Genomic DNA, 14,554 nt, shown 5'->3' with positions numbered 1-14,554 from the left:
GTAACAATCACTAGTTCTCATGGTGTTTGTTTCCCTTTTTTTCAGCTTCTGACTTGGTGCAACCATGAGTGGGGGAGTGAATGTGAAGAGTCTTCCACGGACCCAGCCGGGCTCCGGCATCCCTCTGCACAGGACCAGACTCCCTTCCCCAAAACCTGAGCCCAAGAGCACCAGCAGTGGCCTTCCGAGACCATCCACACATGTCCCCGTTAGCAACAGAACCTCCTGTAGCAGCAGCCCTACAGCTGTCTCCTCCAGAGACGTGCTAAGGGACACCACCCTCAGAAACCAGCATCTGCTACTAAGAGGCAGTCCACCTAGTCAACGTTCTTCCACTAGTCCTCAAACACAGACCCAAGACTCTAGATCAGCCCACAGCAGTCCACAAGTTCGACGGAAAGAGTCCCCACTTTCGAGGGGTACTATGGATGGGTCCAAGACCGAGAGTTTGCTTGACCTTCGGTCCAATGGCAACAAGAACTTCCAGAGTGGAATCTTTCGTTCTCAGATGGGACGAATGGACAACGATAACAGTTTGATCTCAGAAGAACTCAAATGCCACGAGGAGAGTGCTGCTTCTGGAAGCAGTCAAAGCAAGACAGGAATCCCTTCATTCAAATTTAGTAACAAAAATTTGAGGCCTGGTCCAGCGGTCACTAACGTAGATACGGGTCTCCTCAGAGTCCGTCGAGAGAGAGTGTCCCTGCAGAACAGTGCCTCCAGTAGTTTTTCAGATGAGGAGATGTGTACTCCAGATGACCTCAGTCCGGAGGTCCCACAGAAGCCACCCCCTGAGACTACTGCAGTCCCGAAACAGGAAACCTCTAGTGTTGAGATGCTCAAAGCCAAACAGTTACCAAAGGTCAACATGGCTGCTGTGGCACCTTTCAGATACAGGTAAGTTATGGAAAATGTATTTAGTTAGATTTAGTTTAATGTGGACCAGCATAGTGTAGCCCTAGGGTTCTCAACTCTGGTCCTCAATGTCCACTTCCTGCAGAGTTTAGCTCCAACCCTAATCAAACACACCTGAACAAGCTAATCAAGGTCTTCAGGATCACTAGAAAGTTACAGACAGGCGAGTTTGATCAAGGTTGGAGCTAAACTTGAAAGTGGACCTCAAGGGCAAGAGTTGAGAATCCCTGGTGTAGCATATAGAACTGACTATCCATGATGTCTTTTCTGGTGAAGATTTTTGACCAGGATGGGCTTGCTAGTTAAGCCATCTAAAGGGGACATCAGCACCTTTTGAAACCAATATATTAAACATAACATCTGCTAATGACTAGCTATGCTGGTCTTTTCAGCAAGGATACAGAAGGTTTCATACAGTAGGTGTACCTCAAATAAATTCCTTTCAGTTAACCCTGGGCTAACATATTAACGGTGCTTTTTCACACTTGTAATTTTAAAAGGGAATTAGTGCCACACTGTCAGAAAAAAAAAAAATGTTCAGAAATTGTACTTTTATGGATACAGCAGTTTGTCACTGGGGCAGTATCCTTAAAGGGACCTTGAATAGCCCTAAAAGATGTATATTAGAACCATAGTAGTGATATGTACACTTAAGGTACTACTACAAAGAGGGTACTTCCCATGGTCTAGATTGTTGTATCTCAAAAAGTAGTTTTTCTGAGAGTTCACTTTAAACCTGGAATAAGAAGTCCTGCTCACAGTCAAATCCATGGTCAAGAGGGTTGCCCACTGAGGTCATCTATGCAAGACAGTTACATTTAATGCATATAATATTGTTAACCATGTAAATATGCAAATAAGATAATTAACCCAGGGTTTACAAATGTCAGGTTTAATTAATTCAGGATAGATCAAGCTCACTCAAGATAACCCAGGATTACATTAGGATATGTTTTGAATAAATGATTCTGGGCTACAACTTTCAAGTGTGAAACATCAAAAAAAAAAAAAAAAAAAGTAAACTATTTTTTGTTGTTATGATAGACAGTGGAAATTATAATCAGTGGAAATGCACTGTATCTTTCTACCAAGCTAGTGTGCAACAAACTGAATGAAACCTTATTCGTTTTAACAGCGTTTCAAGTGTTTTCAAAATTGTCTTAACTTGTTTTAACTGCTGCATATATATTGTATTACATGGTTTGTTACTTTTCTAGCAATTTAGTTCTGTTGCTGCATAATTTGTCTTTCCTCTCTCTGTCTGTCCTCCTATATGTCTGTGCTCAGCTCAATCTCTCTCTTTTTTGGCTCTCTAACTCTTTTTCTCCCCATTTCATCCAGTTTTGACAAATATGACAGTCCATCATTTACGCTGACAGATTAGCCTCCTTTTCCACTCGTAATCTTTCCAGCGCCAAATCAGTCATGCGGTTTAAGTTTCTGTCCTGCTCTCAGAGACTGTGTCGCTCCTGCCCTCTGTATGCCTGCTGGGAATTCTGGGGCAGAGTAGATGCTTAAAAAGCTTCTCCTGCCAGCGCGAACACTCTCTGAATTATCTGCTCTAATGACTCAGTGCAGCGGACACCCGGTGGGCACGGGATACACTGGTATCAGGGCGACTGCCATGTTAGCGTAGCTGAATATAAACCAGACGTTACAGGGACAAAGCTACTGTCTGAAATTAGCACTGAACGTTGATTATTTTCAAATTTGTATTTCTAGATTGTTAACAGTTAGTGAAAAACACCAAGAATTATGCCACGTCTAAACTTCTAGGCTGGCGTTCAATGAATGTTTGGTACATGTTTCCAAGTGGGTTTTTGGTTATGAGGTTCTTGGAAAGAGCAAGCATTGTGTCTAATTTACTTATTCTTTTCATTTTATGAAGACTGCAGATTCAGGAAGATCTATCTCTGGATGACTTCAGCGACTGTTCCTCTGACTCAATAGAAGTCTGCTGTGATGACCTCAATGCTGGTGAGTTGTTGGCACTCTCATTTGGACTCTCGTTATATTACCTTTTGGATAGACTTTAATATTAATCTAAATGACCAGTTATGTTTTTAGGTTATGTACACATCACAAAGTGCCCAATTTTGACCTTTTGAATTTTTGTGACCTTTTAAATATGTCCAATATGAGATGCTCCTGAACTGAACTACATACATAAAACAGCCTGGCATATTCATCTTAATCTACTTTCATAAATGTCAAATTTAGCTAATACATGTGTTTGACACAGTTCGAAGCAATAGTCACATTTGTGACATCATTATATATTTTAAATCAGTACAGTTCCTCTCTGTGCAATATTTCATAAAGTCAGATTTTTGAATTATCTTACAATTCATGCCAAGGTAAATCAGGTGTGCAGTTACATTAGGTTTAGTTGAAATGGCATGAATTCTGACATGACTGTTCACACTAAAGTCGCATTGCAAAAAAAAACAAACAAACAAAAAACATTGTTGCATATCTGATTTAATTCAAATTAAGAATTCCAAACATTTCCAGATTGGAATCTAAAGTGTCAGAATCAATGCAAGTTTTGTTGTTCAAACTCAAATATGTGGTACACATGAGGGAAGATTTGGGCTACGTTTATCTGCAACATTTCCACAAGACAGATTCAGCTAAAGAAAAGAACAAGTATGAAATCTTTCCTATGGCTTGATTGGAATCCTAAAAGTTGAATACAGAACGCATTAAATCTGTCCTTCATCTACTTTCTGGCCTAATTCTCCATCTCTAAGTGCCCTTTTGCCCGTGGTGGTGGGTGCGTAGTGCAGTAAGAGAGTGATGGCTGCAGGTTTTCCATTCCCTACAGAGAGAGTGAATACAGCAGTCACAAAGACAGTCTTCACCCCACTGCTCTGACACACACTGGCCTAGTCTGACCCTCACTCAGACAGGCTTTATTATGCCAACCAGACCACCCCCAACCGTAGATGGAGAGTTCAGCTGTACGGGCTCTTTTATGCTTTAAACTATTAAATGTAAAGGTTACAAAAAGGGTTTTACAGTCTGATGCCATAGAAGAAACTCTTTATACTCCAAAGACAATGTTGTAGCTTGCAAGTGTTGCGTTTGCACAGAATATCATTGCAAACATCCAGAACACCCTACCAACCACCTAGCAATTGCTCAACAAGTATATCAGTGATTCTTGATTCACAAGTCTGTAAAAAACAATCGAAGAACCTTTATTTTAAATGTAATTTCAGTAAGGTATGTAGGTTATATATCTAATGTGTTCATGTTCACAGTGTTTATGCACCAATAGTTCATTTGGACTGCATATTTTAAGATGTTTCACATACTGTAGGACATATGTTTGATTTGATTTTTTTCAGAAAACTTAACAAATTGAATCAGGTGTGCTGTTGCTGAATTTGATTTAATATCTGGTTTAACATGCTGCTGTTGATAACCTGGAGGTTTACAGTGTAGATTATGTGCATACATGTGCTTTTAAACAGGTCTTTGCTGTACTTTAGGATTATAGTCTTTCTTTTTCTGAATAATTCAGATAACAGCACTATTAGACAGACCTAAGCTTGATGAGCATTACAGAAGTTCCAGTTGTAATGGAAACTGTGTAAAAATTCCCTGCAGAAGGAAGTTTATTTTTTTTTAGTGATGTACTGATATTTAGATTAACTGGTCATTATTTAGGCATGATGAATTTGCTTTAATTATGTTGATTATACACTACAGTTCAAACGTTGCCAGTTGGTAAGATTTTTTTAAATAAGTCTCTTATGCTTGTCATGTTTATGGTCTGTTTTGAATTTGTTTTGCCCTGAGTTTTTCCTGTTTTTCCTTGTAATTATGGTCTTTTTCCTTTTCTTTTTTAGTTAATTGATTAATCCCCTGCACCTGAGTTTAGTTATTTCATGCCTCCTGCGTTCTCCTTGCTTCCACGATACGCAACAATGCTCAACAAGGCTGCATTTATTTGATAAAAAATACAGTAATATTGTGAAATATTATTACTGTTTAAAGTAACTGTTTTCTATGTCAATATATTTTATATTGTAACTTATTTCTGTGATGTAAAGCCAAACTTTCAGCATCATTACTGCAGTCTTAAATGTCGTATGATCCTTCAGAAATCATATGATGATTTCCTGCTCAAGAAACAGTTATGTTGAAAACAGTTGTGCTGCTTAATAATTTTGCTGAAACTGTGATGCATTTTTAAAAGTACTTGATATGAACAGTATTTATTTGAAATAGATATATTTTGTATCATTATAAATGTTTTTACTGTCACTTTTGATCTATTTAATGCATCCTTGATGAATAAAAACTCAACGTGAAGTTCCAGGAGAGAAGGAAGGTTCAGTAGCGTGTGGTCCAGAGTCATTAGCGGTGTATGTGTTAGTGATGTATGGTCTGAGAGTGTGTATAATAGTGATGATGAGTAGTCTAAGAGTTGTGTGTATTAGCAATGAATGATCTGAGCGTATGTACTGTATGTTTGTCTGTTGGTGATGAGTGGTCAGAGTGTGTGTGTGTATTAGCATTGAGCTGTCTGATAATGTGTGTATAGGCTAAGTGTGTGCTGGTGATAAGTGATCTGTGAGTTTATAAGCGATGAACCATCTGAGTGTGTGAGTTAGTGATGAGTGATCTGAGAGCATAAGCGTAATAGTAAGTGGGCTCATGGGTTTCATCGGGTTTGAGATCAGATCCACCCTTGAGAATCGACAAAAGCCGATCTGCAGATTGAATTACACTTTTCCCATTTCAACATCTGCCGGCTGCCTTCACCTCAGATGGTCGACGCACAAACACACACAAATGTACGCTGACACATTACATTGCCTCATCTTTCACACACAGAGACATCACATCTCTACCAGCGTAGGCAGAGACAGCAGTTATTTATGACTACGATGTGTCAACATCCAGCACAAGCAGATGAGATAATTACAATGAAACATCACAACACAATCAAGAAGTGCACTGAACATGTGTTTTGATTCTCTCACTTCTTCCTTTACATATTTTGTTGTTTTTGCTGTCAGTTAACTGGATAAATATGAAATAGTTACTGACATGCAGCCCTTTAAGATCTCATAACCAGCTCTCCATTCCAAGAAGTTAGTCTGCACAAAAATCTTAATTTATAATTGAAATAATACACGCAAGATAAGACAATTCCTGAACTGTGATTTCAGCAATATTTGCATGTAAAGTTAGAGAAGCAACATATCTATTTTAACTGAATGCTCTGCTCCTCTCAGCCGATTGTTGAACAGAGCAGATGCAGAGAAAGAGGTGTGTGAGTGCTGACCTCGCACCGTTGCGGCAGTACCAGCCATCACAGAGACTTGCTAAGGTTTGTCCAAGAAGTCGCTAGATTTGTCACTAGTCGCTTTTTTGGAAAAAAGTCACTAGGGGGGTCTGAAAAGTCGCTAAATCTAGCAACAAAGTCGCTAAGTTGGCAACACTGCATGACAGACTTTGTTAGTAAACATATGGACAATCTCCAGAGCTGTTGGGGGCAGCAGAGAGTCTGATGCTTTTTGATGGAGTCCCATTTAGCCATTTTTTTCAAGACAAGCAAAAGCTTTTAAAAAACACCAAAAGTGGCTATTACTGATGTATTTAATGTTGTAGAAAAAAAAAAAAGAAAAGAAAATATCTTGACCAAATACCTATTTAGAAAACCCACTGAATTTAGGATGGTGGCGCTAGAAGTGCTAAATGCTACCTTGTTTCCAGGTTTTGGCCTACAATAAGGCTGCTGTACTGTATAAGAGTGGGCAATATGTAAACATGGTTATGTTCAGAATTAGTAGGCCAGGTTTTTCTTCTGGTTAGCAGTTTACATCTGTTGGTAGATGCTAAAACTACACAATTTAGCTGCAAAAAGCATGTTTCTTAATTCATGACCTTTCAAAAGTTTTTTTTTTTTTTTTTTGACCTTTCAAAAGCTAATAGCATCTGACAATGTTTTTGCAAGAAAGATTGTACAAAAAACAATCATTGTATTATTTACTATTGCCATATAAATTATTACACTGTAAATTCACTATTTTATATAACATTTGTTGTGGTTAATTTTTCCTCAAAAAAGTTTCAAAATGTTTAAACAATAATGCGATTTTACAGGTGTTGACACAATCTTTTCATTTAAATTCATTTTGAATGAACTTAGCTTAATTAGCTAATTAGCTTAATTCTATGTTGATACTTCAGGTGCAATGAAAAACTAGTTTGGAAGCAATTTTTAACACCACATCTCATACACTAGCATGTTATACTGCAGTATCTGACACATACAATTTCATATTACACATACTAGTAAATAGCATGCATACTATGCAAAGAATGGCATTTTTGGTATGCATTGAATACTTTCACTGTATCCCACAATTCTGTGCACTCAACATGACCTTCAATTTCTAGTGTGATGAATAAACTCAAAGGTCATATCCTGTTCTGTGGCAACAATGTACAGTAGCATGCTACAAACTGAGCAAAAATATACAATTTGGTGCAGAGACATATTTATATGGCAAAAAGTATGATCACTTGTAATTTAAATGAATGAGATCTTTATAACAGTATAACAGATATAAACATAAAATGCATATAAATATCAGTTGTCTTAGTAAGATTATATTTAAATGATTAGTTTTAGTCTCTGTAGTTTTTATTAATGCAATGCAATATAATGAAGATTGAGAGATAACCAATAAACATTCCTCAAAATCCTAATGGATCATAATTGATGCTCACATTTTAATATGATTTTTCTAAAAAAAATAATAATAATAATGTATGGATTATCAAGTAATATACTTAGTGGACCTTTAACAAAATAATTAGGTTGAGCGCAAGGTTGTGGTCTCAGAAGCTGATGTGGATTTCATCTTCCATAATATTACAAATGCAAAATCCATTTTGAACATTCAATTTTCAGTCCATAAGCATGACCATATAGTCACATATTGTGTGACCCGTCTATATGAAGTGTAATCCCTTTGTTCAGGAGCAGATTGTCTAAATGCTTATGGCAGCTTTCATTAATGCTTCCAGGATAGAAGACCAAAAGCTGCCAGATCTGGTTTATGGCAATTAATTGGAAGAACATCTTTAGCGTTCATGCTTACAGGTTTTTGACAGATTGCAGAGATCAAGGCCGAATTAATATTTAGCATATGGCAAGGAGAGGGAGGCAAAAACTGACCCGCTGGTTTTAAGGCAAATCACAAATCAGCACTAGCCTCTTTTTAAATCTGGCTCTCCAGATTGACTTCTCCTGCATGCACGTTTTGTCTGCTGAATTTGAGAATCAGCAGTGAAGTAGAATGCATGTGAACTGACATTAAAAACCCAGATGGATTGCTTCACAGACACACATACAGTCCATAGTGATGAACGTATGCCAGCAAAGCCTTTTAGCACTTTTATCCAGAAGCATCCAAAATCAGATTGAAGCAAATCATCCCTGTTGCTTGTTAATCGTTTGTTTTGGCACACAAATCGTTCACTGTTTTAATGCGCGTTCTTCTTCCTGAAAAGTATAGTTTTGAACCCGTTTCAAAGCTTAGATGCTCTGTGAAAAGTTCAATGCACCTCATAAACCCTGACATGGACTGCTTGTACAAAGAAAGAGGAACATTCATTTCTTAAAATAGAATCATAATGTTTCCAGTGGATGAGGCTGGGCATTGAAAAACAGGTGCTCTTGGGAAGCTTTTTCCTCAAGCTAAAGCCACTATAAATGCTAATTGCCCTAATGCAGGGAGGGACAAGTGTAATGGTAGTGTCACATGAGCGTTGTCTGTTTGTGTGTGGCTGTGTAGCCATGCGCTCAATTTGACATGGACACTTGTCATGCTAACTAGGTTTTTGTGTTTTCTGGAAAAAAATATGGTGTTTGCCACTGCAGATGTAATTTTAACAATGCAAAGGCGTATGGAAGGCTGTTCCAATGTACTTACCAAGGCATTCTCAGAGATTTTATTTAATTTTTTTTTTTCCAATTTATTTATTTATTTTTTTGTGCTAGGTGGTTGCTAGAGTATTACAAATGAAAATTATTTATTGGCATTGATGGTTTCATGAAGAACCTTTAACATCCATTCCACAAAAGGTTCTTTATAGTGGAAAAAAGGTTCATCAAAGTTCTTCAAACTATGTTAAAAACAGTCATTTTAATAACTGATCACTGAAAGGTTCTTTGGGGAACCACAATGTTTTTTCTATGACATCACTGTAAAACCCTTAAAGGAAACCTTATTTGTAAAAGTGTAGAGTGTTGCTTTGTAATTAATACAGTGGTGCTTGAAAGTTTGTGAACCCTTTAGAATTTTCTATATTTCTGCATAAATATGACCCAAAACATTATCAGATTTTAATATAAGTCCTGAAAGTAGAGAAAGAAAACTGAATCAAACAAGTGAGAGAAAAATATTTTCTTTGTTATTTATTTATTGAGAAAAATTATCCAGTGTTACATCTGTGCGTTGCAAAAGTATGTGACTCTTTGCTGTCAGTATCTGGTGTGACTCCCTTTTGCTGCAGTAACTGAAGGTAAAGTTTCTTGTAAATGCTGATCAGTCCTGCACAATAACATGTAGGAGTTTTAGCCCATTCTTTAGTGCAGAACCACTTAAACTCTGTGATGTTGGTGGGTTTCCTCCTATGAACTGCTTGCTTAGGTCCTTCCACAACATTTTAATTGGATTAAGGTCTGGACTTTGACTCAGCCGTTCCAAAACATTAACTTGGTTCTTCTTTAACCATTCTTTGGTAGAATGACTCGTGTGCTTGGGGTTGTTGTCTTGCTGCATGACCCACGTTCTCTTGAGACTGATGTTTTCCTTCAGAATTTGCTGCTATAATTCAGAATTCATTGTTCCATCAATGACGGCAGGCTGTCCTGGCCAAGATGCAGCAAAACAGGCCCAAGCCTTGTCTACCACCACCATGTTTCACAGATGGGATGAGATTCTTGAGCTGGAATGCAGTGTGTTCTTTTATCCGAACATAATAGCTTCTCATTTAAACCAATAAGTTCTGTTTTGGTTTCATCCATTCATTAAACCTTTCTCCAATAGTCCTCTGGCTTGTCCACATGATCTTTAGCAAGCAATTTTCTTTTTGGAGAACAGTGGCTTTCTTCTTGTAACTCTGCCATGCACACATGGTTGCTCAGTGTTCTCCTGACGGTGGGCTCATGAACATTAACATTAGCCAATGTGAGAAGCCTTTAGTTGCTTAGAAGTTACCCTGGGAACATTTGCAACCTCGCAGACTATTACACGTTCTGCTTTGGAGTGATCTTTGTTGGTCGACCACTTCTCGGAAGGTAACAGTGGTCTTGAATTTCCTCCATTTGTACACAATCTGTCTGACTGTGGATTTGTGGAGTCCGAACTCTTTAGAGATGGTTTTGTAACCTTTTCTAGCCTGATGAGCAACGTCAACTCTTTTTCCGAGGTCCTCAGTAATCTCCTTTGTTCGTGACATGATTCACTTCCACAAACATGATCAGACTTTGATAGATCCCTGTTCTTTGAATAAAACAGGTCATGTACTGATATTTATAGTCATTGCACTGACTGACAACACCTCTGCACAGATGGACTCTAATTTCACCTTTAAATTAACTGCTAATCCAAGAGATTCACATACTTTTGTCACTCACAGATATGCAATATTGGATCATTTTCCTGAATAAATAAATGACAAAGAAAATATTTTTGTCTCATTTGTTTGACTGGGTTCTCTTTGTCTACTTTTAGGACAAAGTGCGAAAATCTGATTATGTTTTGGGTCATATTTATGCAGAAATATAGAAAATTCTAAAGGGTTCACAAACTTTCAAGCAGCACTGTAAGTTTATTATTTATTTATTTTTGCTGTGTGGTTTCCAGGGTGTTGCTATGTGGTTACTAAGGTGCTATTTTATGTCAGGGGTGTTGTTGTATCAGAGTGTTGCTTTGTGCAGTGTTATTTTAGTAATCTTTTTTATATTTTCAGTTTGTCTACATTTTATATTTTTTAAGTGCATTTGCCATTTTTGTTAGTTTTTGTTTTTTAGTATTTCAGCATAAACTTTAATTTTATTGTTTAACTAAAAAAATAGGTGTAATAAATTGAACTAAATTAAACTAAAATAATAGGTGTAAGAAATTACTAATAAATGTAACAAATAATTAAAAAATAACACTGAATTAAACATAAAATTAAGTAGAAAGTCAGAAATAGTATTTTCTTATAAAACATACTCCAATAATCTGTTATGTACAGCTTTCCAAAAAAAAAAAAAAAAAAAAACATTTTTACAGTCTAGTTACCAAGGCAAGATTTTTTATTTTCATTTAATTTTACGTTTTTCATCTAATATTTATATTATAAATTTATCGTATGCTATGCAGCTTTGTTTTAAATAACAAAAATAGTTTTAATTAACAATAACATCGCTAGCTATATGATTGCCACTGTGTTCTGAGTGATTTTAGCGCATACAGTAGCTAGGGTTTTCTTTGTGGGTCTCTCTATCTTGCATACTTATAGACCAGCTTTTCCCTTTTTGCTGCATACTTCACTTCACTGGCCTGCAGAAACAACGACATTTCAATCCAGATAGAGATAATTCATTAGGACTCACATGCACAGATGGGAACTTCCTCTGTTTGATAAAGCAAGATAAAGAATGCTTCAGTGACAGATATGATTAGCCATTAACATCATTTCCATTTTATGCTACTGTATAAGAGTGACATAAGGACACACATAAAGGCTTCTTTAATAATCCGTAATATATATTTACATATGAGTCTACAATTATATAATTGTATTGCAGCTGTCTTAAGAAGAATTGTCTTCATATCTTGGAAAGGGAACTGTTTTCTGGCTCAGAACATTGCCTGGCGACCTGTGGGAGTGTTTTCCTCTAAAGTCATCCTGTACTTTTGAATTCAGTAGAACATAGTTTGTAGTTTATTTGAAAACAGACAGCAGACCCATGGCATGATCAGTTAACACTTTACTCTGCTGAGTGGGAGAGTAGAGAGAAATGGTGCTATTTCCTATCATAGTCATCGCTTAAAGACATGAAATGTTGTGAGGGAGTAGTAGTACGTGTAGGATATTACAGGAATTCTCCTCAGTGACACACGGCTGTATGAGAACACATGAGTAGGTAGCCAATGCAAGTGAGGCCATGAATCTATGGTCCAGCTTTAGTTTGGCTTGTAAAGAGGATTTCCTCCTAGTTCCTCTGGTCTCTGTGGCTTTGTTTGGAAAGCTTGGCCCTTGGACTGAGTCATACTCGGGTGTGGTGTAGTTTAGCCATTAGTAATAGATTTTTTAAGAAAGGTCTAACAACTGAGAAACTGTAAACATAAATTTAGTCAACCGAGTGTTATGGAAATTTTAGACACAACTTGTGGCTAAAGCTGAATGAAATGAAAGCATAATATTATCACCTCATAAAGCTTTGTTTTTGTTTCCTTTCCTCATTATATTGCTTCCATATGTTGTGAGCTTTAGACACTTACGGCAATGGTAACAGTGATAGCTACTTTTATTATCAAATAAATTTTATGAAATGATTCTGTAAAGCTTCTAGTACAGTCTTGTGCTGGAAAATTGTTTTTTGTAGTAGGTATCTTTATTGTCCCTATAGAGAAATTGCAGTATATTTCAAGACATAACAATACGCTGAAAAAAAATGGTGTAGGATTTACTTTGAAACCATTTTCACTCAGAATTTGCTAGTAAATTAAAAACATGGCAAATGCAACACTGAAATAAATGTGTAATTTCAAAGAACAAATAAAATTGTATTTTAACAATTTTTATTATTTATAAAAAAAATAAAAAAACATAAAAAAAACAGACAAATGTAAACAAAGGTTCAAGTCAACATGGAATACCAAAACTTCTCCTGTAAATATTTCATAAATAGTGTCCCACTTTATATTAAGCGGCCTTAACTACTATGTACGTACATTAAAAAAAAAGTAAAATAAGTAAAAATGTACTTATTTTGTTCATATTGTACTGCTGTAGAGGTGGGGTAGTGGTAAGGTTTGGTGGTTTGGGTAGGTTTAAGGGTGGGATAAGGGATGGGTCAAAAGTGTAATTATAAATGTAATTACAGAAATTAATTACATATGTATTTACATGCAGCTATTTTTAAAATATAAGTACAATGTACACAATACATACATTAAATGTAAGGACATAATAGTTAAGGCCACTTAAACATAAACTTAACTAAAGTGGGACCAAATAGAAATATTTATAGATAAATTGAAGATTTATTTTAAACAATATTTTTAACAGCTAATTTTAATATATCTAATGATAATATTTTATTTTATCAATTTAATTGGCCTTTTAGTGGGTAAAAGGCAAGTCTACACTCCTTTCACTTAAAATCATTTGAGACATGTTAGATAAGATACCTTTTGTACAGCAGTCTCTTCAGAAACTTATCAAAATGACAAATAGGACGAATAATTGCACTTTGAATATTTGACTCAGGCTAAATTTCAAGTAACTCTGAAGTTTGTCCAGCAATTTTGCAATGGTGTCTGGGTCATCAGCACCAGACAGTCGGCTCAGTGTTGAAGCCCCACGAATGAGAGACGAGGTGGCGGCCTGTGGTGAATTTTACGTGAGTGGAGCTATCCTGAGCCCATGTTCAAAACAGAGTGCTGTTTATAAGCAAGGGCTCCCCCATGAACAGATCCAGCTCTGTGCGTTATTCCTTCCACTTTATGTCTGGTGTGACATTAATGTGTCTACTGGGAGGAACTTTGGACTAGCCTGCTGGTTTAGAGTTTGCTTCCTTGTATAAAGGCTGATATTAGAAATATGAAGAGAGGTTAACACATTTGGTGGAAAGTCTTTGTGTAACTTGTCCTGAACTGTTTGCAAGATGGACTTAAAAGACACTTCAAATCATATGTTGCTAGTTTTTGATGAAAAAATAAAGCCGTATTTAGAGACCAAATTATCATTATGGTGGGCTTTTTGAGTAAGCAACTACCCAAAACATGGCAACTACATAGCAATATGCTAAAACCAGCCAGACCATTTTGGTAGAAATTTCTTCAGAAAATATGGTGGAAAAGTAGTTAATTTTTTTTAAAGCTTTGATGGTCTTCAGTAAGGTCTTGGAAACAAATTGTCATAAAAATAACTGACTGACCATTGGTATGCAAATGAGATATTTTTAAATACTGCTCATAACGGTCCAACAGTGTTTTCATTTAAAGCTATTTGCTGCATTTGAATATTTCCGTTTGCCCTTTGGATTTCCGCCAAAATCTGCACACATATTTCCGGGAACTTTCATAGACGTTGGTTCAGCGATTTTCTTATCGACTCTGTTCAGTACTGTGTTTTAAGTTGCCATCAGGAATTAGTGCATCGATGCATGATGGGAAGAAACTGAGGTATTAACACCAGCATATTAATGGATAAGGTAATGCACCACCATGAAAGCATGTACTCTACTTGAGCCTATTGATTCAATGACAGATAAATGTTGAGACATTTGAGTTTATCTTTTTAAAGAGCAATAGTAGTGCTTTCAAATCTACTAATAATGCAGAAAGAGTACTAAATTGAGTTATTCCTCTTAATCCTGCTTTATCAA

The 14,554-nt window shown here is 36.5% G+C and overlaps 1 protein-coding gene across 1 annotated transcript in view; it reads left to right on the top strand.

Moving 5' to 3' along the window:
- The window catches only part of nav1a (neuron navigator 1a), a 161,180-nt gene that overhangs the window by 24,926 nt on the left and 121,700 nt on the right, over window positions 1–14,554 (top strand). The window contains 2 exon segments of the mRNA XM_058762850.1: window positions 46–897; window positions 2,804–2,892. Coding sequence (XP_058618833.1) covers window positions 65–897; window positions 2,804–2,892 — 922 coding nt within the window. The 5' untranslated portion in view covers window positions 46–64.

This window comes from Onychostoma macrolepis, chromosome 23 (genome assembly GCF_012432095.1).
Source record: "Onychostoma macrolepis isolate SWU-2019 chromosome 23, ASM1243209v1, whole genome shotgun sequence".
Taxonomy (NCBI): Eukaryota; Metazoa; Chordata; class Actinopteri; order Cypriniformes; family Cyprinidae; genus Onychostoma; species Onychostoma macrolepis.
The sequence above is the reverse complement of the archived record's forward strand: the minus strand, read 5'-3'. Positions and strand labels throughout refer to the sequence as shown.